Below are 23,132 nucleotides of genomic sequence, written 5' to 3' on the forward strand. Positions count from 1 at the left end.
GCAGACGCGCTGATTACTGATTAATATTGGTGTCCCTCTGTTTCCTCTTCTTGCAGGTAAATGCTGACCTTCAGACGCTGAGTCATGCTGGATCCAAGAGCACGTTCAGCGAGCCCAACCCCTTCACTGAGATAGCCATGAACAGTTGCAAGTACAACGGAGGAGTGGTGAGACCCCTCAGCAGCCTGAGCGCCTCCCGCAGGAACCTTCATGAGCTCGACTCCGAAACCCAGCCCTTGCAGACCCTCAACAGCTCGGGCTTGGAGGTTGTGGTCTCCAAAAACGACCAAGTCAAGCTCCCGGACACCGGCCTGGACGAGGAGGAGGAGGCAGAGCGTGCTCGGAACCAGAAGAAGAACCAGAACGTGGGGTACAAGCTGGGTCACCGAAGGGCCCTGTTTGAAAAGAGGAAGAGACTAAGCGACTATGCGTTGATCTTTGGGATGTTTGGGATTGTGGTCATGGTGACCGAAACGGAGCTCTCTTGGGGAGTCTACACTAAGGTAGGTCTGGGGTCAGAGGTTTATGGAGGTGAAAACCATATGTGAAATGTATGAAATCCTGGAAGAAACTTCATGTGTTTATTTGTTGTGTTGTCTTCCTTTCTCTGATGGGGCCACCAGGAGTGTGTGTTGCCATGTTACATGCTTCACGGTCTCAGGTCAAGTGTCTTGCACTGTCCACTTAGACCACCTCCCCGTTTTACTGCCTGGACAAGGGGCTCTCCGTGATATGGCTGGCTTGAGCCCCCGTAATGACCAACAAAGTAGCAATAGCATAGTGTAGTTTGTGGAAAGCAGAACCAATCACCTCTATCATTCTCTGAACTGTGTGATCTCCTACACCTAAACAGTGCTCTGCTCAATGTACAGTACCTCCATCATAGGCTTGAGGAGGTTATGCTTGAAGGGAAGAGCGGTGGGGCCAATTTGGGGCGGTTGGATTCAGTGCGGTTGACGTGGGGGTAGAGCCAGAGACCTTCTAATTCTCCATAATAGTGAGAGCTGTATGTTGTAAACCCTCTCTGTTGAAATATCCCTTTCCTTGTCCAGCAGGGCCTGCATTCCTCTATCTTCATCCCAAAGGTTTCCTAGTGCCTGGGTATGCATATACTTAGCGCACCAGGAAGCATATTCTTTGAAATGGGATATATGCTTTACCGTATGCCATTGTGCCTGTGCCCAGGAAAATCTCTACCTCAGAATCCTATTTCGTTCTTAATTCAGTTTCCTTAAAAGTGCAAGGGTATATTGTTAAAAAATGGCAGCAGGTGCGCTTTACAAATCGCATGTAACATAATATAAAATATCTACCACTTTAAGAGCTCTTTCAAATGGTGCGATTGAAGCTGTGATGCAGTAGTCATGGTGACTCCTAGACTTGCTGGCGATTGGTGGTGGAGGGGAGGCGGATATTGTTTGGGGACTTCATAGCCTTCACTGGCATCAATCAGTGGTGTCGGCTATTCCACAGCTGGATCCACCTGCTTACAAAGGCCCGCCTGTTATCCAGGGGAGGCAAGGTTGAAAGAAGGGTTCACAAGGAATTCAGACTAGGAGAAGGCGGGGAAAGGCTGAGCGCTGTTTAGCGCAGTCTTGTAAAGTCCATACACATCTATATGAAGACAAGAACACTGATCTGTGGTCCTCAGCTCGTGTCTGCTCTTGTCGTGCATGTGCCATCACACAGCATTTTGCTCGCCGTGTGCTTGGCGGTGCTCTCGATCTGCATGGCATCGCGCGGAACGCGCCCCCTTCTTGACTTACCATGCCTGAACATCCAGCCGTGGCGCAGGGGATTCTGCGACATGCGTCGTGCTTTCGGTTGTGTCAGATCCTATTTATGGTGGTCTGCGGGCAATCATTGTTAGTTCATGCTCTTTCCTTCCATTAGCTCATGAAGATCTTTTTAGATTATCGTTCATCTTGCCTGTGGTTGGCAGTGATCCATGGATCCGTCCAGCCTGGCGACATTAATACTCCGCTGATGAATACGTGCAGCCCTGCTCTGTAGACTGTGTGCAGCACTTCCCACCACGGATGCCGCCTATGGATGCGTCCCCGGGCCTTGGCCCATATTCATAGGCTTTTCAGATGGATTATAAGTTATGTTTGGCAATGACACGTCTCCAGAGGATGGCCATTATTTATAGACCATTGATGTGGGTCCGGATTTATGTTTGGGAATAGCCCATGCCCAAGAGATGGCTGGTATTTATGGACTCCTGGGACAGCTAGTAGTTTATGTTTTGGGCATATCCCATGCCCTAGTGGCGGCTCTTATTTATAGGCTGATGAGCAAGCTCATCATTTATGTCACTGATGATACCCCCTGCAGAGCCTTGAGACTGATGAGGTCCCAGTTGCACCCCTGTGACGGTTACATTAGGTTGCGGAATGTCCTTTGGGGAACCCGTCATTGCTGGCGGTGCCCTTTATAAACTCATAGAATGGTTGTGTTTTTGCGATTAGCACCTCCCTTATGATGTCAACTGGCATCCCAGCCAGTCAGGGGCCTCATGGTTTCCTTTGCCCCAACAGACTCCCAGATGCCACCATTTTGCTTCCCGTGCTCCTAACGGCCTTGTCTTCTAAACCTTCATGCCCCTGCTACACCCACCCACATCCCTTGCCACAACCCAGCGCCGCAACACCGCACCCACCACAACTCCAGACTCACCTGTACCATGCTGCCACATCATTTTATGACTTTTAAAAACGTATTAGCGACTCAAGCAACATGGGGTGCCAATAGCGACAAGCCAGTCAGTACCGGCCATTACCATGAGGTAAAGGTGCCTAGTCCTGCATTAAGGCCCGTACTTCGCTCTGGCCTTTCAATTGGGACCCGGGTCATTACCAAGCAGTAATGCCCCCCAACTCAGGGCTTAGTCCTTGATTAAGTAGTTGTACTAGTGGGGCTTTCGGATCAACAGATGTGTTCTTGGTGCCGAGGTCCCTCATTGGCTGTTGCGATAAATAATGAGTAGTAGTTTGAAAAATGGACGCCCAAAAGAGATCACGTAAAGTGAGATAACTCACAGTTGACCTGCCAGAAATCAGCTTGGCAAACACATTTCTATGGAACAACAGTCCACACCAAATGCCAAAAGGCTTTGCGCTTCTGATCCGGGATGGTGTTCTCCTCAATTAAGCAGACCACAATTATCTGTGTTATCATGCATGATTAACGTGCAATGAACTACGCTCTACCCTCCTCGCTTTAATACAAGCTGCAGTTGTGACATCATAGAATTATCGTAGAATCACTGAATATGGTGGTTTCCAGTTAACAAGATATCCACATCATTGTGAATTCATTGAATATGCAAAGCAAACGTATTGGATCATAAGGGAATAGGTATTGCACAAGAGCACTGAAGAAGAGCTAAGCTCGAAACATGTGTACGCTCAACAACTAGAAGATGGAATATGCATTACACCTATAATTTCTTAGTAAATTGTTACTGTTGTCTGATTTCTAATGATTATTTAATTTCTAATATATATTGTAAAGAAACATGTCTTAGTAGAACTATCAAGGGCTTACATTAGATCAGTGTATATCTCCAAATCTTTTGGAAGGTGCTGTTAGAGACCACGACAATTCTTATAACTTGCCAATGGTTGAGAGACGTTAGGGGAGCGTCTCAAGCACAGGATTCACCGCGTCAACCCACTCAACATTTCGAGCGGATAGCACAAGGATTGAGGTCGTTTTTCCAGTATACAGTCTTTATAAGGAAAATGTTATGAAGAATGCACCTATTTCGAATCTTATACAACGAAAATATATGTGGGGGTTGGGTAAGGGGTTACATCTTGTGGGGAAACCCTTGCGGCAGGTTTTTAGGGGTGGGAAACGGGGGTTTGTGGGGCCCCCCTAAAAAAGTGTTATATTTTTCGTAATAAAAGTTTCGTTACAAGTGCATTCTTTATAAAATGTTTCGTTATAAAGACATGTAACCATTTTTCCATTTACATTGTTACCAAATGGAATAGGGAAAGGAAAAGTGGTTAAGGAAATTGCAAGGAAACATTGTCATAATAGAAATACAACTGGAAACTAGGTGTGAAAACTAGGAAAAGGGGCAGCAAAGGAGAGAGGAAAAGGGGTGTCTGGAGAACCCACTGTTTAGAATAAAGCATGTTCTTTTATTTAAAAAAAATGGTTACTTTTCAAAAGGGGTTGGCCATTGGAAGTCCAGTTGAGAGTGATGCATTAATATAAATGGGAATCAACATCTTTTGGATGTAGTCCTTTGAAGAGGTAACCATGTGGAGGTGTTACAGCTGATGATGTCCCTCAGGGATCTTGAGACAGGGCAGCCGGTAGAGAGGCTCTGCTGAAAGGTCTCTACTGATGAAGACACTGGTGCGGTCTCTCGTGCATACCTGAGACAGGAGTAGGGATCCCTGATAACAGTAAAGATGTTATGACAGGTGATGTCTCGCATGGGCTCCTCGGACAGGTACATTTCCTTGCTCACTGGTCACCCTCTGTAGAGTTCGTATTGCTGGTTATATCCTTTCTGCACCCCTGTGCAGGTAACAATGGTATTGCTGGTGCTGTCGCTCATGTGACTTGATTATGATCCGTGTTCATGATATGATGTTACTTCTATGTTGGAAGGATGTAGTAACTGCACCTCTGTGGGTTTAGAATCCTTACTCTTTTGTTCATATGGTGGAGTATTTGCCTTCTCTTTTTTCAGGCTTCAATATTATAGGGGCATTGACACGTCCCCCTCCAGTACAGTGACAAAATTACAGATCAACAACTGCACAACCAATTTATATTTATGTCATAAACAGACTCATCTCTTTTTTTCTCTGGGAGTCAGTGTCAAGAGTTAGGGGCATAGTTGTCGTTGTGTGAAACCTATTATATCTTTGGCAGTAGTATCCATTATGATGGAATTATCTACATAGCTTGTTTACCAATCATGTTGACAATGTTTCAGTTTACTTTGCTTAAGAACCTTCACCAGGACAAACTGTAAAATATTATTACAAATACATAATACAATGCTGTGTTTGCACTGATTGTAGAATAGGTTCAAGTCAGCTGGAGAGGTGTCTAGGCTGCTTCTACTGCAAGTGCAGAAAACCCAGAGTGCCTTTGATTTCTTTGTTCAAAGTTTTTTCACAATACGGCTGCAACTCCAAGGTAACGCTTACAGTGGAGATCTACCTTTTAGGCAAGGGATCGGCAACCTTTGGCTCTCCATATGTTTTGACTACATTTTCCATCAGCTCTGTCCAGCATAATCAATGATGAGAGATCATTGGAGTCATGGGGGCTTATTGCATGGTGGGTGGTGTGTAATTAACATGCTAGTATGAATGTATAACAGCACGTTTCTGCAGCAGTCAACTCCAAGTTTGCCAGTGAGATGCCCGTATTACCTAAGAGCTGGAGGTAAATCACGCACCTTACCGGCAATAATCTCTGGTATTACCAGCACCAGTATTACCAGTGATGTTAATACCAACAAAATCCCCCATGGAGTCCAATAGGACTTTACAACAGCACTCTTAGTAATCTGGCTGTAATACCACCAGACCGAGTACTGGTATTGGTATTTCAGTTTGTCAGTATCATAGCAGATCTACTGCCCTGATACCGTAATGAGCCCTATAGTCTAAAAGGCCTGCAGAGGCACAGGTTGCAGACTCCTAAAAGCGATAGCTATGAATACCTTTCACTGCATTAAACTACATATTAACATTTGGTTTTGCTCATCTTAACAATTCGCAATGATATCAGAGCGATGGCTAGTCTTTCATCATCTGCCTCGACCGTGCACAAAACTGCTCTGTCTAATTGCACTTGGTCCTCTTTTCCCTTGTTTTGTGACTCTGATATACTTGGGGCTATTCTGCGCCCTAAATCTGCCTCTGCGGCTGATGATATTCCACTTAGCCTGCTCAATGACATCTTGAAAGTTATTTCTCACTTAACTACGGCTATTAATGCCTCATTTCTAGATGGATTTATCCCCATTCCGTTGAAACATGCTCTGGTGTTACCCATGTTGAAAAAACCTTTGGTGGCCCTGGGGCTGCTTGAAAACTTTCGCCCCATTTCCCTTCTCCCTTTTTTGATGAAAGTCATGGAGGCCCTTGTTTCTCGACTTCTCTCATCTTACTTGGAATCATCTGGGTGTTTTGACGCCTTTCAATCTGGATTTCAGCCAGGGAGAGGAACTGAGTGGGTCCTGAATTCCGTATTAGACGATCTGGCCCGCCTGGTGCACAAGGGTGGAGTGGGTGCGATACTTCTGTTAGATCTATCCGCAGTATGGATGATCACACCACCTTCATCTCCCGGTTGTCAGATGCTGGGATATTCGGCCTAGTCCTAAACTGGTTCTTGGCCTTCTTGGCGCTCCCAATCTGTCTCTCTCCCTGCTTTTTGCTCTGACCCGGTACTCCTTACTTGTGGGGTCCTTCAGGGATCAGCTCTTTCACCCATTTTATTAAATCTTTGTATCAGATGCCTCCTCCTTCTGATCCGTTCTCATGGATTCAGATTCTAGTCCTACACCAATGAAACACAGCTGCTGGTCCATTTGGACCGCACTCGTACAGACATTGCGTCTCGGCTTAGGAAATGTCTGGAGGACTTAGGTGCATGAATGGCACTGAACTCTTTTAATCTGGATGGGAACAAGACTGAGGTCTTGGCAGTGGGTATCACTTGTCCCTTCTCCTTTTGGACACCTGATTATTGGCCCACTTCTCTTGGCCTGTTTCCTCTTCCATCTGCCACAGTGAAAAATGTGGGGGTTAAGCTAGCATCCTCTCTATCGATGGCTGAACAGGTCGCGGCAGTCAGCAAATCTGGCCACTTTAAACTCTGTATTTTGAGGAAGGTTCTTCCTTTCATTCCTGATCAATTTCATGCTCCAGTAGTTGCTGCACTGGTTCTTAGTAAGGCAGACTACTGCAACTCGCTTTATCTCCGCCAAACCATGCATTTGATAAAAAAGACTCCAACTGCTGCAGAATGCCGCCGCGAGAGCAATATTACATCCTCCCCCACGGGCTCACATGTCCCCTGCGCTTAGACAGCTCCACTGGCTTCCAGTGGAGAAGCGGATATTGTTCAAATCAATGTGCATCATCCACCGTGCCTTCTACAAGGAGGGAGCGGAATATCTCCAGGACAAGTTTCCTCAGTATGTCCCCACTCGCTCCCTCTGATACCAGTCAGCCTTCTTCCTATTGGTCCCCCGGGTCGGAATGTCCCAGATAGAAGGATGTGCTGTCTCTGTAACGGCTGTGAGGTCCTGGAACAAACTACCGCTCCCGCTTCGAACCACTACTGACCATCTCACTTTTCGTCGCTCGCTGAAAACACTGTTATTTTAAGGCCTCTGTTTCTGCCACTGTCCTTCCGCTCATTTAGCGCCAAGATGCCCATGGGCGGTTGTGCGCTGTATAAATATAATTAACATAACATAACATTAACAGAGTATATATAAAACAATAAATACAAATAAATACAAATATTCCTCTGGAATCTATAATTTTTTAAGATTATTATTGTTATTCCTAACATAAATTAAAAAATACAACCAATCACAAAAAACATTCCAATAAAGCATTGCAAAGGTGAACATAAATGCCCCTTGTGTGAGCGTGGCAGTAACCAGATAAGAACATGTGGTCATGTGGTCATTTTCATGTAGGCAATGTGCTTGCCAATAGCTGCAGAAGGCAGCAGCATGCTGAGGCGGACTCTACATCAGGCCTCCAGAGATTTCACCTGGGCTCAGGTTGATTTACTTTAAGCTGTGCCTCCATTTTGGCTCTCGTCAATGCACGCTTGCCTAGTCCCAGCACGAGTGATATGTTCCCACCCTTACATTGTCATCGACAAAATCTCAGGAGCGTCCCCACGTGTAATCTTTTCCTTTCCGTACGTATCCCATAATACAATCCAACTTGGCAAATTTGATGGTGCATCATCCTTTTTCCATGTCTACGCAATGCTTGCCACAACCCACATGTGCATAGCACGCTTATCCATAGAGGATCTCAGCCCTTCCTGGCAATAAGATCACTACAGGATCCAGAAGAAGGGAAATCAATATCTGTCGCTCTTATGACCTTGGCCAAGATTCCTTCCCGGAATGTCCGTGTGTGAGGTTCCCCCAGTAGCAGATCTAGTGGGCTTTCTCCAACACTTTAATGCAAAACCAGGAACTATCGGCTGAGGCTCTATCACACATTTCAGCACACACCTTTGTTCAAGCAATATATCAAAGGAATCCTTCAATGCCTTCCTCAGATCCTGTATGAATAATCCTCCAACATTATCTCTGGACAGCACTTGGACAACAGTGGAGTGACTCATTTCACAGCCCTTCTGTCCTCAAAGCCGAATCCTCCCAATCTGCACATGTGCTCAATGTTACAAACACTTCCATGATTCAGTGAGGGTTGTGAAAAATGAAATGATCACAGAGCCCCGCGTGCTTTATGCACTTTATGATTAAAGTGCACAACGCTTTAATAAAAGACAGATTGTCAAATATCAAAATCTCTGGTCATGCTTATGTTCCCGAAATGATCTTTGATAATAACACAAAGCCTCCAGGGACTGGGGTTGTTTGCCACCTCTGCCTTTCTGATAAGGGTGTTTCACAAGAGCACAATAGGAGTGTATTGACTCGGGAGGATAGCTCAAGGGCAACGTGCTCGCCTTGGAAGCAAGACGACACGCAGCAACATCGGTTTGATCCCCCGGTCCGCGCTTAGAAACCTCTGGGTATTAAGCGCGTTATAAATAACCTATCATATCATACCAGACTGTCCATACTGGAATGATGACCTGCTATCAGAAATAATGGGCCTCATTACGACCCAGGCGGTAAGTTACCGCCTGGGCCGTGACTTTACCAACATGGCGTAAACTACGTTTACGCCATGGTGGTTGGCGGACTTACCGCCCCATTCCGACCTTGGCTGGGCGGTAAGTCCCCAATCCCCATTTACCCTTCCCCATTCCCATTTTTGCCCCATAGGGCATAATGGGAGTGGGGAAGGCGTTAATTACGCCACCGTAAATCACGGTGGCGTAATTAACTCCATGGTCCCTTAGCGCCATGGATTTTAACACCTGCTAAAAGCAGGTGTTAAATCCGCCATGGCGCTAAGGGACCTCGGAATCAGGCGGTAAGTGTCGGCACTGTTTACGCTGCCGTAAACCCCTTACCGCCTGGGTCGTAATGAGGCCCAATGTATTTGGTTGCTGAAGGTTTTAATGATGTGCTTTGCAATTGCAACGCTATAATGACTACAACATGTGCTGGAATAGATAAGTAGACATGAATATTGGAACATTCTAAAAAGAGGCAATTTGCACATGTAAACTATTTGCCATTTTTGTATGTTCTTAAATAACTGCTTTTGCAAACAGCACAGCCTGCCTCACTGCGTCCCTCCCCCCCGATATCTGTTTTTTTCCACTTCTGATGGGGCAGCTGTCAGCAATGGCTGGGGCTCTTGACAAAGCGCACATGATAACGCTACTCTCACCCCCATAGAAATCGAGCGAGAGAAAGAGTGAGACAGAGAGCGCAGAAAGAGAGAGCCAGCACTACGTTGGCGTATAATGCGGCGGCTACCCTTCGTTTACTTATAGTTCTCTTGTGTATCGGCTTTAACTAGTGCCTCATAACTTTCAGCATCCAAAAATCACATCCATCCTGTTTACACAGAGTTGCTAAAAGATTCTGATTTTTTCCCGAAGTCCAGGTTCCCATATTTTTTTTACTACAAATTGCATTCATTTAAGGGCGACAGAGGGATGCTCTTATTGTATGTTTGGTTCTTATGCTGAGTTTATTAATTCTCTAATGAAATGTTACCCAACATGGAGTGTGTTAGTATAATTATAATACAGTTTAAAATAGATTGTAGAGTTCCCAGACAAATTAAACCAAAATGAAGGGTCGGGGGGAAGGATTGCTACCTCCATGGGCCTGGCCTGAGTTATAGATAAAGTGGGAGGAAAAGCAGCAGGAATTGTAAAAATCAAAATGATCAAAATCACGCAAAGTCTATGGGCCAGATTCATGGAATTTTTTGCACGCTTCCAAAGTCATTTTTGCAGTACAAAATGAACATTGCACTGACTTTTCCATGCATAAATACACTTTGCAAAGCTCCATGAATCAGGGTTTGTGTCGGCAGTGCAACGGCACTTTGAAGCGTGCAAACAAATTCCATGCATGGGTCCCTAGATCTTTAAGGAATCTAGTCTCAGCTCTTTAACACAACCAGTCTGAGCAGTGAAGGAGCAGGAACCAAAGGAGGCCCAGGAAATGTATTTCAGCGTAGCTCCAGCGTGCAAGCAAACGGAGCGAGACAGAAGAAGCCCTATAAGTAGGGGTGAGGGGTGCCCGTAATAGTGATTGAAAAGCAGATCAACAAAACAAACATTAAACGTTTGCTGTTCATGAGAATGCTTCATAACACATTGCTTGCTTCAGACGGACATGGGGATGATGAGAGATGGAAAGCATGGGGTATGATGATTGGGCAAGATGCTTAGAACAGGAGCAACCCAGGATACCGGCACAAAACTGATCCATGGTGTAGAGGCCCCCTGCAAACTCTCCAGAACTCTCTTTAGGCCAGTCCGCCACCTACCTGTAGTTTCCCCGGCACCTTGCTATCTTGGGCAAGCTTGTAACCAGGAGAATAGACGACGAGACTCGGAATCCAGTGTCCTATGAGAATGTGAAAAGGTCAGCTATTGAAAATAGCACAAATCAAATGGAGGAACCCCTCAAAATCCCCTCTTAAGAGGTGCAATCATTACAAAACTGGGCAGCCACGATTGTCAATAACACCTCAGAAGGGCACCCTCTCCACAGCTGTCTGGCGGTGAGATTGGCTTTCGACGCCGGCCTGGATAATATATAAGATGCTGTCTCTGGCCCGCAGACCTATGCTTGGAACCGCTCCTTCATGCAGGGAAGCGCGGCCTGCAGCGCTATTAGTCACCGAGATCCCTAAATCAGGCAATCCGTTGAACCTCTCGATGCTGACGATAAGGCCGGTGAGCGATTGTAGCTAACCTTTTGTTCGTTTGGCAGCCAGGATGTGGTACCTTCTTCCAGAAAGGATTCCTAAAATCGAAAATTTCATGGCGTCCAGGAAACAAGATAAATGCCTCCATTTAGTAATTCTCGCGATGATTGCAGTCTTTCTGTGAGTGCTTGGGTGCTTGCCTCTGCGCTTCAGTCACTTTAAATCAAATTGCAAAAGAACAGCCTGTGCTAAAGAGTGGCGGCAGCTAGCCATGACTGTCGGCAGACACAAACCGCACAGCCTCAAAGTCACGCTTCCACACGGCGTTCCATACAGACACGTGACCTGCAGCGTCCGCTGGCAAGGAGGGGCCCAGGTGACCTGCGTCATCATGGCGAGCAAAGGGCAATGAACGCTGTTGCAGGTATTGCCGGGTATAGCTACCAGTCTCTCACAAGTGGCAACGTTGGAAAAGAGTGACACAGCAGTTTTACTCTATGGCACAGAAGCCGGTGTAGGAGCGACTATGGCGCCACCCAGATGCAGACCCGTGGTTACAACGGATTTAGAAATGAAGACACTCCTGGATGTTCAGCCTCCAAAGAGCCGCCTTGCCATGCGTGAGACAGTCATCCAGTCCTGTTTCTTTCTGATAATTGCAGGATTTGTAGTTTTCCTACATTTAAAATGCGAAAGACGAAAAAACACAAGACCCAGAATTCTAGCAAAAAAAACAGGGTCTTCTCACGCATGGCAAGGGGAAACCTGAGAGCTCTGCCCGCCACACCACTGACATGTCATTAAACGTTGCAAAGGCATCAGCACGTACATTTATCAGTACAAGTGTAAAGGTTTTTAAATGTTCTTTTTGGTCAATAAAGAGAATGAAAATCATAAAGGGGGGAAAATAATTAAAGACATGGGGGGCACGACTAGTTCCCCTGTAAAGAAAAGAAAGTACCATAAAAAGGCCCTTTAAATGTATTATGTTTGTGCTGATAAATAGAATGCTAGCAGGCTTCGCTTCACTGGATCTGTGCATGGGAGTAACTTGCACTGCCGAGTATGAAAGACATCATGCAGCGCCACGAGGTTGTTTAAATGGCAGCGGTGAGCTACACAAAGCCCAAGTAAAGTAACATAATTTGGGGATAGTGCTGGAAAAGGGGAGTATTTTGCACCTCTAATGGGGACCCCTCTGTTCAGGGCCATCTGTCTTTCAAAGGGGAGGTAAATTGCATATTGGCCCTCATTACAAATTTGGCAGAATGCGGAAAACATTGGCAGTAAAAATAGAACAACAGAATTCGCACAACTTTCCCTAACCACCGACATCCGAGTTTGGAGGTGAAATGGATCATTTGACTCTCGCATATAGCTGGAGTTTCACCTTACTTCCAAAAATCATCGGATTTACTGTGGTGGAATTACAGCTCGTGGTGTATCTGCAAAAATCACCACGGGGTCCTAGCGACTCTAAAAAATGTGGATGAACACCACCTTATCATCGATCGTAATAAGAGGTTATTTTGCTGGACTGATTCTTGACTGTAATGGTAAATGAGTTTGGCGGTAATTCCACGTGAAATAACATCACAGTATTAAGACCAAGCACGTCATGAGGCCCATTTTGCAGTCCCTCCTCCGCCACCTTTCTTTTTGGGTTTCAGCTCTGAGCCGGAGAGACATATGCAAAGCGGGTGATGGTGTGTTTGCTGGTTGTGGGAGCTAGAGCCCTCACCCCTTTTTCATTAAGCACAGACCTCCATTCATATTGCAAAGGACGCGAGCGTGGGAATCTATCATGCGTTGATCTGCTGAGATTCTGGCGGATGGAGGAACGGCTCCCCAGAGCCGTGATGTCGGAGAGGTCCACCGTGCGCCTAATGGGATTTATTGTGTGGATTTTGCGCGGTGTCGTTTCCATTCCCTGCGGCACACTCAGGCCCTTTCACCGCTCGTGAAATGACATTCAGGCTCAATTCCACCCCGCAGTTGGCTGCCCAGCTGTGATTCCCCAACCCCCTCCCGCTCCACCCACCAGCACATGTCGCTAATATGTGGTCATGATAAACACAGCGTAACTGCAATGGTCTGGAGGCAGGGGTGCCGAGTACGTGGGTGCTCCAGGGCCCAGACCCCCCAGGAAAGGCCAATTGCATGAAAGTCCCTATACGTGACAATGGGACCACCGGGAAAACCAAAAGTGTACCCCCTGCTTGGAGGGAACATTGCAGTCCACCAGGCACCTGTAACTCCACCTACGCCTATGGTTCCACCATCTTGGATTTGGTGCTCGGGAATGCCTCCACATTCCGAAGGTATATTTTAGAGATGGGACAATTAGAAACGTGAGGGGCAACTTCTGATTTTCTGTAAGCACATACACCGCCCTCTATAAATGAACAAGTGGCGGAACAAAGCGAGGAGGCCTGTTTCCTTCCTAGATTGCGGATATGGGTGCTCGCCCCAAGACATTATTTAAAATAAGGAGTCCGTTTCGACATTTTCAGCAACTTTTTTCAGAAGATACTGCAAACATAAGCTATAGGATTTAAAGGCAGTACTCAGTATAGAGTCATATTCCAATCCTTCAGTGACGAAGGTGGTGATTTGTGTCGCGCATAGACTGCAAGTAGTAGCGCAGAATACCCTTTGCAGCAACATCACTTTTTGCACAGAAACGAAAGAGGCGCTTCTGATGGTTGGACGGCACCTTTGTTTCCCTTGCAAACAACATTGCGGCCTACGAGGTATCCCCCTAACAAAACTGGAATGATGTTAATTGTGAAACATTGACTTTTTGTAGTGCAAAAGTGACACTCTGCCCTGGTGTCTCTACTGTACAGTACCTGGTTCACTGATGCGGTTTTCTCCTAGACAAGAGTTACTTTGCCCAGTCTTGTGAATACAAAGCTCTAATTATCACTGTGAATGCGTGGACGAGTTTAGATATAAAAATGTGTTGAGTTGTGATTGACCGCCGTGGTCGGGCTTACCCTAGCCCGAACTGGTGTACTGCTCAAGTTAAGGGCCCGAGCGAAGTCCCAGAAAATAACCCCATGACCATCCGGGATATGAGAATGCAGGAGCTTAATCAATTTTTTTCTTTAAATGTAAAATTTTATTTGACTTATGCATCTGCAATGCTGAGGCTCTTGGCTAGTGCCCACTTTCTGTGTAGACTATGTTGACATAGGCAACACCAAAAACAGATTGCAGCCACGAGGAGCGTTGTTCAAGATGCCTAAGGTAAGTTTTAAAACATTTTTGGGCACCCACGTTTTTAAATGACCGGATGTGGTGCACAGCTCTCACAGCATGCACTAGCAGGCTTGTACCAGTAAATACAGCCCACGTTCCAAGCCTCCTGATTGGGTGAGCACTAAAGGTGTGTTATCCATTGTGCCACTATTTTCTCTGATACTCCTCATTAGATGTGCTTTCCCTGCGGCGCATAATTGTTGGAACAATTGTGCTTTAATGGAGTAATGGCCAAAAATGTCACCTCAATGACCTTACACCACATATATATGTGGGGGGTATAGGATATAATAATAATATGGGAGGGATGCAGGGCGGTCTCCCCCCGCATATATATGTGGTATAAAGGGGTTTCAAAAGTAAAACCAAAAAAAGTCGGCATTTTCGGCCGTCGCCATTTTGAGGGTCACAGTGATCACATAGATCCCTTTAATGCTATTATGCTTTGCATAGTGTGAAGCGCTGTGATCAGGTGCACCACTTCACTCTCGCAGTGAAGTTGCTGAGAACAGTGAATGAAAATGAAAGCAATCTGGGTGTGTCATAAGACCAGGGATGTCTGCAGAAATCAGACACCAACACAAAGGAGTAGATTTTGAGTCTAGTCGTACATGCATTTAGAATACATATGCCCTTAAGCACTGTAATCATATCATTTATCTCACTTGTCTCTGAGGGAACTGTGACTCAGAAGTAATGTTTCCAGGAGTGGGCAAATAGTTAATTCAGCTTATGGTGTGCATTATAAAAATAGTTATAATAATATCTTGAGGATCACTATGTGCTGATAAATCACGTATGAGTGAGACTTGTCTATCACACACCCAGAACTGCATAACTGCAGGGTTATCGCAATTTTCATAGTTTAGGAAAATAAGCTACAGTGAGGTGACATTATTCATTCAGGATCACATTATGTGTCAAGTGGGAAGCTATTATTTGAGCGTTGGTTGTCCGGTGCCAGCATTTGCCAATTTAGATAGCAGATAAATAAATATTCTTCTGTTCCATATTCAGTTTTAGAATCAATTTACAAGACTTAAATATAAAAGAGGTATTACCACAGCGCACCACTTAACATACATTTTTTTTGTGAATTTGTCTTTGAGCGAACAAACTAAAAATGCTTTCCATACATCTGACTTGTAATGCACAAAGTACCCCGATAAACCAACTGGGCAATAGGTACAGTCTAGAAAGACGTTCAAATACACACGTCTGCACTTGTTGAGAAAAAAAGGGGTGCTGAGTCCGTTCCACAATGAATGAAAGCGGCAAAGTGATATGCAGGTCACACACAAATACCAGCAGCGGTCACAAACAGCTGTGCTACTTTTCAAGCACTATGCCTCACTCACAACTCATCCTTCACCTTTCAAAGAATTCAACATTGAGTGTCTATCCCCTGATATTGGCCAATGTTACTGCATTACCAGCAATGCAGTACTGGTAATTCATTAATTAGTCTTTTATAACGCACTTAATATCAGAGACCAGTCTCTAAGGGCAGGACCGGGATCCAGAGACTAGTGTCTAAGCATGGACCCAGGATTTGAACCTGAGTTGCTTTGCATTGTCTTGCTTCCAAGACAAATGTGTTCCCCCTGAGCTCTCCTCCCAGCCTTGTAAATTACTTTAAAGTAAAATGGCATTTGATCGCCAGCAACATTGATACCACAGTTTCACTGCAGGTGGATAGCCACAAACCATATAATGCAAACAGTTCTAGTGAGGCAAAGGGGGGTTTCTGCTGCTGTTGTTAATAAACAGAGAGGACATCTGCCCTCATTGCCTCCATGTACTGAATACCCGTGATCAAAACAAGCATTAACAAAACCAAACGTTGTTGCTTCAGCTTGGTTGTGAGGTTAAATGACAGCCTCAAATGACAAGAACTGATAGGCCAAGTAGGCCTTGGTTGCGTGAGGCATTGAATCTACTGGCTAGACACCCTAAAGAAAATAATAGGTCTAAAAACAGGTATTCAGTGAAAGGGCCTGGTGAATGAACATATGGGTCTTGCTGAAGATGACACAAGGAACAGTGTATTAAGGAAAGTGTGTGTCTTTTAAGAGAATGCTGAAAAGTATAATCAGAGTGCTGATTGGAAAGGCACACCACATGGCTGGCTGAGAAATAAAGGCAGCATTTTCACTGAAACTGTCACACATACATTGAAATGTTGTGTAAACTGAAAAGTAAGGGAAACTGGGACTCGCATGTGAGAGTTCCAGCCAAGTAACATTAACATTTAAAGTGAAAAAGGCACACCCTCCAATACAGAAGCCCTTCATTTAAAGTTTGCAACATTAATCAAAATTGCTGTGTACTAATCAAGGGACTGAAACTGACATGTCCAGAAGTGGGTTTATTTTGCAGTTAAATCAAGAAATGAAAAATAAAATGTTCCCCTTCTAAAATAAGAATATCAGGGAAAAGACTTGGTGTGTGATGGCAAGATCCAAGTGATCAAAACAATTAGCAGGCTTCACATGAAGGATACATGCCACAATTGAAAAGACCACGTTGCTTCAGATACAACATGTGAATTACTCTGAGCACGAACAAAACAAGCACTTATTTTGGGTTCCTAGGCAGAGTTCTCAAGTGACTGTTCCAAAGCAGGCTGGCCTGGCTTCTTATCTGCAATACGAGATCTCTGTGTGCCCCATGCATGCCAACTATTTACGACTAGCAGCCCATTAACTTTCAAAGTACAAAAGGCCAGAGGATTTATTGCAGACAGGGTCAACATTGCTGCCCAACAGACTATGTATCAAGTGGGTTCCAAGAAATGAACTCCTCAGAGCTAAAGTGAAACTAGCTGTGGAATTAATGAGAGAGAATATGCATCATGTATTTTGCCATTGAATTGCTCATAGGACCACATTTTCATGATTTTCTCCATCATCTTAAGGGCGAGAAAAGTCATTGAGATGTCATTTGAAAGCTAATTTTAAGGTGGTTCTGTGGGGGTAATTCGCATAAAAGTCAGAATTTCAGAACCCTGGTACCTATCCAAAAAGTGATCAAAGCGCCCCAGAAAATGGGGAAAAAGCTGAACCTTGGGTCAATAGTCGCTAAATGTTGTCATGATATATTATGCAGCACCAGCAAGTGAGGAACTCTCCCCTTGCAAATGAGGGTGGTGCACAATAAAACGCTTTTTATTATTACACAGACTTATTTTTGAGGAGGCCTCCAACACGTCTCGCAACCAACCTCCACCAGCACCCCTTTTCCCAATAGACCAGGAATCAGGCCGGCGTGTTGTCAATGAATGATTTATGTATTTATTATTTTAATATCCAATCAGAACAAAAAGAGGACAGCAGCCACCAATGTGGTGCAACACAAATGCACAGACTTCTTGGAAGCAACCAGGTTAAGAGATACAATAATACCACACCGATTTTGTGTTATGAAAAGCAACGGCAAAACATTTCACTCAACTTGATTGCATGAAGGTTAAGCACTCACCACGCGACAATCGAAAAATGGGTTTTCAATGATTTGATATTACTGCTATGGGACAGCACACAAGAGTACTTCGGGATGCTTACACTAGAAGACAAAGAGGGCTTCAAAACAGACTCGTTTGAACACAAGCAGCACATGAGAAAGAAAATTTTAAAAAATAAAAGGAATGCAATTCAAAATCCATGATCAGGGTATGGTAGGGGAAGAGATATACACTAGAAACAACAAGTTTTCAAAGGTTAAAAGACATATTTAGAAAAAAACGGAAAGGCAAATCACCCTAGTTTCTTCTGGGGCTGTGAAGAACTGGCAAGCTCTAAGCAAAGACAAACGAAGGAAGTGTCATTCAAAATCTGCGCTCACAGTGTGATAGAGGAAGGGGAATACTCGAGGTAAATGTTTTTTTAAAGGATGAAAAGACATTTTTGGAAAAAACAAAAACGTAAATTACATTAACTTTGCTGGGGCTGAAAATGACTGGCAAGCTTTGAGCAATGAGAAAGGCACATAGGAACCATGGTTTTCAATGAAAATGATAGGAGCAACTCACAGGTATGCTTTGGACAAAGGGATTACTCACAAGGGGTACACAGATTGGGTTTAATAGGACAGATGCAAATGGGAATTTGTTTTTAAACACAAACATGAACACATGGAAGAATTGTTTTTTTCAGCTCTCACTAAAATGACTTTTTGAGGAACAATTTATATTTATAATGACTCGCAAGACACAGGAAAGGGAGAGGTGGTTTCGAATGCCACCTTTCCCTACTCTGTGAAGAAATGTGGGAATTCATTGAATTAATACGTAAATATGTGAGGGATCTACACAATCACTGGGAATTCTTAAATAGGAAATACAGGAACATACAATGAATTCTTCCACAGAAAAGTTACTTAACTATGCAGGCAAACAAAGGACTTTTCAGATGGAACAGGACTATAATCAACAGGCAAACCAGGGATGCTTTTGTTCTACACTAGAAGAATGACTTAAATGCACAGGTGAACAAAGGATTTGTCAATGGGAGAGATACCACAGTGCACAGACAAATAAAATACTTTTCAATAGAAAAATGACTGAATTTCACAAACAGATAGGATAGGGGATTTTTCCCATTGGGAGTCTCTAAGGTAGTGCTTAAAAAGATGGGACTTGTTTAATCTAGACTGGGGAGGTCTATACTTGCAATAGAAAAGGGCTTAATAGTCATCAAGGGGCACCAGGGCTTCACTGTAGGGACCAGCAAGGGATCAGTCAAGGCCGCTCCCTGTCCCCCAAATCAGCTACTCCAGCTCCCTGCTTCACTCCCAGACTAGGCCCAATTTCTGCAAGGATAGCTCCAGATTTTTTTGTCAGCTGCACACCTCGGATTTTGTAGAGAGAATCCTCAGTTGAGGAGAAGTAACCTATTTATAATCCAAATGACATCACTGATGTGTCATCTTGCTTGTACAACTGATAGGGCAGTGGTCAAGGTTTCCCTCCCCCTCTGCAAGCCGGTAGGTCCAGAGAATGGGGGAGTGATTTGAAAGCCCGGGGAGGACACCCGATTAATAATATGACAAAGGCAATGGGTTGTATCTGGCTTTTTGTACCTAGAAATCTCACATTTTAATAAATACCCTTTCTCATCAGATTACGCATACATGCCAACTTATTTGCACACTAACATTTTTTGTGAATCAAATGAGCCGACCTAGAGGTTTGTAGATTATTCTATGGCAACGTCACGGTTTTTCCTCGTTTATGCCTAAACTATTTTAGTGGAAAATCTGGCATTCAATGGATGAAATACCTATTAACTGTTCCACCTTTTCTCAAATTTTTATGATTGTCATATTTATGTAGAGAACATAATTATTTTTTTTCTTATAATTTCTTTCTTATAACTTTTGATAGGTTGGTGTTACCAAAATTGTTTTGGATCCACCAGCAGCAGCTCACTGACAGCTTTTCATAAATCCGAACATGAATAATGTACAATTAATACTTCCCAAGTTATCCCTAAAATAGCATATCTCCTATTGTGTGCAATGGGTGTGAAGCTCCGCCTTCACTCTTCCCCCTCTTCCAGCAGAGAACTGGTTTTTAGCTCTGATGTCAGGAGGGACCCTTTTGTTTAGGTTAGCCTACAGCTTCAAAGGCTAATTTCTATGTTTACGCCAACCTGGGGGCTTTTGCTCATAAAACTTGGGGATCCCAGAGAATTCCTCAGCTCACTCCCTTGGCAACACAGCTTTGGAATCCAGTTTCACAATGACGACTTTTGTGGGTATTCCCAGCCAGGAATTGAAACTTAATTGCAATTAATCCCCCCTCCTTTCTTCAGCTAAAATGGCCTCTTTAATTTGCATGTTAATTTATCATAAACTCTGGAAATGCACACCGTTAATTATTAAAATATCACTGTAACCTTGTTCCCTGCAAACAAATGTTATGTGTGGGCAACATAATTACAACTTTTAATACTTTGATGCACATCTGGTTTTACAAAGTGTTACTTAAGGCAAGATTGAATGTCTTTGGTAGTTCCAGCTGTGGAGAAATACCTTCATTTGACTGCAGCATTTTAACCCAGTTTAGGCTCCCAACATGACAGGAACCAAACTCTTATGATGAAAGTTTTGCATACATTTGAGAAGCATGTCTTTAATTGAAAATCACAAAGGCTTTGGGAAGGCAATGACTTTGGTCATAGTACAACACTCCATCCTGCAGTGCAAATCTGCACACAATTTGTTCATTTTATTTACACGCTGAAATGTCGCTGTTTCTGCCAACATGGTCTCAGCCTTTCCAGACCAAAAGTATAATGAGGTCTTCCACTCATGTGTGGTAAGGAACATTTTCAGGCATCCCCATGCTTAAATGCCTAAATTTGCTCCTTTGTGTTTGGGCAAGTGCCTCATTTTGCATGTACTCCAGCGCAGGCCTTTTACTAAGGGGCAGGTCCCCCCACTGACTCCGGCCTGCAGTTTAGGACATTGTAGGGCTATTTCACCCCACAAGGAGTCACATAACTGGTGGTAAAGTTTGATCATAATCACTGCTATCTTTTTAATGTAATCGAGAAAATAACATTAATTGCGCAGGCAACATGGTGCGGACAGGAGAGACGTCTAGATAGATTAGTCACGATGAGAGTAGCTCACAAATATATACATTATGATAATTGTTTGTAAAATAAAAATAGTTACCATGTAGAGACCTTTTTAGGTTGCCTCCCCTTCCGGAGTTTGTGCCCTCTGACATTTGCAGTGGTGCCTGTTGGGATTGCCCTTGTGGCAGGATCCCCATGTTCGAGGGTTGAACCCCTTGCTAAGCACCTTGCTGCAAGCCTGCTGCTTGCTGCTGTGCTGTGTGATTTTGTGCACCGCCCTGTTGTGGGATAGCAGGCAGATTCACCGTGCCTGCTCCTATTCCTTAACCATTTTGCCACACGCCTTGGCTTCTGCACGAGCGTGCCACATGTCCTGTCATTCCACATAACCAACACACTGGCGGTAGTCGGGCCATCTGTCCATTTAGCATATCTGGACTGCCCATCTGCACGTTTTGAAAGCCTCCTTGATTATTCTGTAGACTTCCCTGATTACCTTGAAATCCTCCCTGATTAGTCTGCCATCCTCTTCCTCTGAATCCCCTTCCCCTCGGGTAAATTCCTGCATTACCCGGGTTATTCTGCGACAGGTTAGTCACCTGTTGTACATTTGATTCAGCTGGGCTGCTCAGCATAGCTCCCTCGAGAGCATACTTTGAGAGTTTCTTTTGCACCAGCTTCGCTTCCTCACCCTTACGAGTTGCCTTCTTTTTTCGATTCTTTTCTTTCAACAATCTACAGTAATGTGCAATTGTCAACTGTATTTCGGCCCATGATTTAGCTTCTACTCCTACCAATTTCTTGAGCTGTTTTTGCACCAGTTCTGGCAACCCTTGGCACAATATATGGTAGAATACAGGGATAGATTTCGTCCAAGATTCATGCTTTCGAGCACCCAGGCATCTTGAAAATTCGGGATATAAATCAACGGATCCTCTGACTCTTTCATTTTTTGAGTCATTATAGCTCCCATATCGGAAGTGTCTGGGTACAACACTCGTAGCGCTTTCCACACCGCTGCTCTACAATTATTAAACGGCTCTCCATCAGGGGCAGTGTTAATTATGGTTACACCAGGGTACCCAGCTCGCTTCCATACATCATCTGCTCTCTCACCAAGTATGGCGATCAGGATGCCCTTAATGTCCCCTATAGCTAATGTGACACCCCCTGTCATTTTTCTAACTCGTGTATACACTTCCCGGCTCCCGATGTCAACATTGGAAGCTTGTTTTTCAGGTTCTCTCTGTCCATGTGTGGCCATGGAATATATTGTGGTCTTACTCCCCCCTTTTCTAGTAGTGGGAATTGGAATGCATAGTCCTCCTTCTCTTTCCCCATAGCTCTCCTCTGTATTGCTGGAGTAGCATTCCCTCATCGCCGTCTACCTGGCAATGGGGGTCATTACAACCCAGGCGCTAATTGCGCCAACTTTACCACCATGGTGTAAACTACGTGGTGTCCCTCGAGACTGCAGAGGTAAGACTGATTTCCTGATCCTTCTCCTTGATTTCGTCACTACTGTACGCAGGTAACTCATACGCGGGGTTGCTATATCCCGTGGCTGCCTTTTGAGATCCCTTAGCGGGTAAAGTCCCTCTGACTTACTTCCCTCGATTTCTTGCTCAGTCAGGCTGGTGGCGCGGTTGGCGTCTCACCCCCCTCCGTGCATACGTTTAATATCCAGTCTGTAGGTGGTTCTTCCTCCTTTGTCTGTTCGAACATTTTCACAGTTCTAGAACAGCGAGGCGTTTCTCTAGTTTTTTACCTGTATATGTGGCATGCAGATAAGTCGTCATGTTTTGTACGACGGCTTTGGATAGGGACCCATTCTGTGGCCACGGCATAAAAATCTTGTGGGCGGTACCCTTGACACACTCTGTACTATATTTTTTTAAGCTTGAGTGCATGTTTGGGCAGCTGCTTACATAAGTGGGCAAGTGGGGTAATCTCCATTCTTAAATTCCGTTACCAACAATATTTTCATGCACATTTAATACTTCCAACAATATGAGCGAGCACCACATACGCAAGCTCCGATCCAATCTTTTCCTACCAAAGTTCTATGTCATCAGTTTACTCAAGAACATCAATCCATTGGCTATTCCCTCTTAGTTACAGAATCTTGTAAAACCCAAACTTGATTTCCACCAATCAATGATACAGTTCAGTTGCTGGACACACATATCCCTGCCTTCTAATCAATACCCCGACATGGAGTTTAAACAAACCCCTT

General features: G+C 44.4%; 1 protein-coding gene across 2 annotated transcripts in view; it reads left to right on the forward strand.

Annotated features, from left to right (window-relative positions):
* Nucleotides 1-23,132, forward strand: part of KCNN1 (potassium calcium-activated channel subfamily N member 1) — a 742,449-nt gene that overhangs the window by 278,729 nt on the left and 440,588 nt on the right. For both annotated transcript variants that reach the window (XM_069648788.1, XM_069648798.1), the window contains exon 2: nucleotides 57-503. In XM_069648788.1, coding sequence (XP_069504889.1) covers nucleotides 57-503 — 447 coding nt within the window. The remainder of the gene's footprint in view (nucleotides 1-56; nucleotides 504-23,132) is intronic.

This window comes from Ambystoma mexicanum, chromosome 1p, assembly GCF_040938575.1.
Source record: "Ambystoma mexicanum isolate Mex_15411 chromosome 1p, UKY_AmexF1_1, whole genome shotgun sequence".
NCBI classification, from domain to species: Eukaryota; Metazoa; Chordata; class Amphibia; order Caudata; family Ambystomatidae; genus Ambystoma; species Ambystoma mexicanum.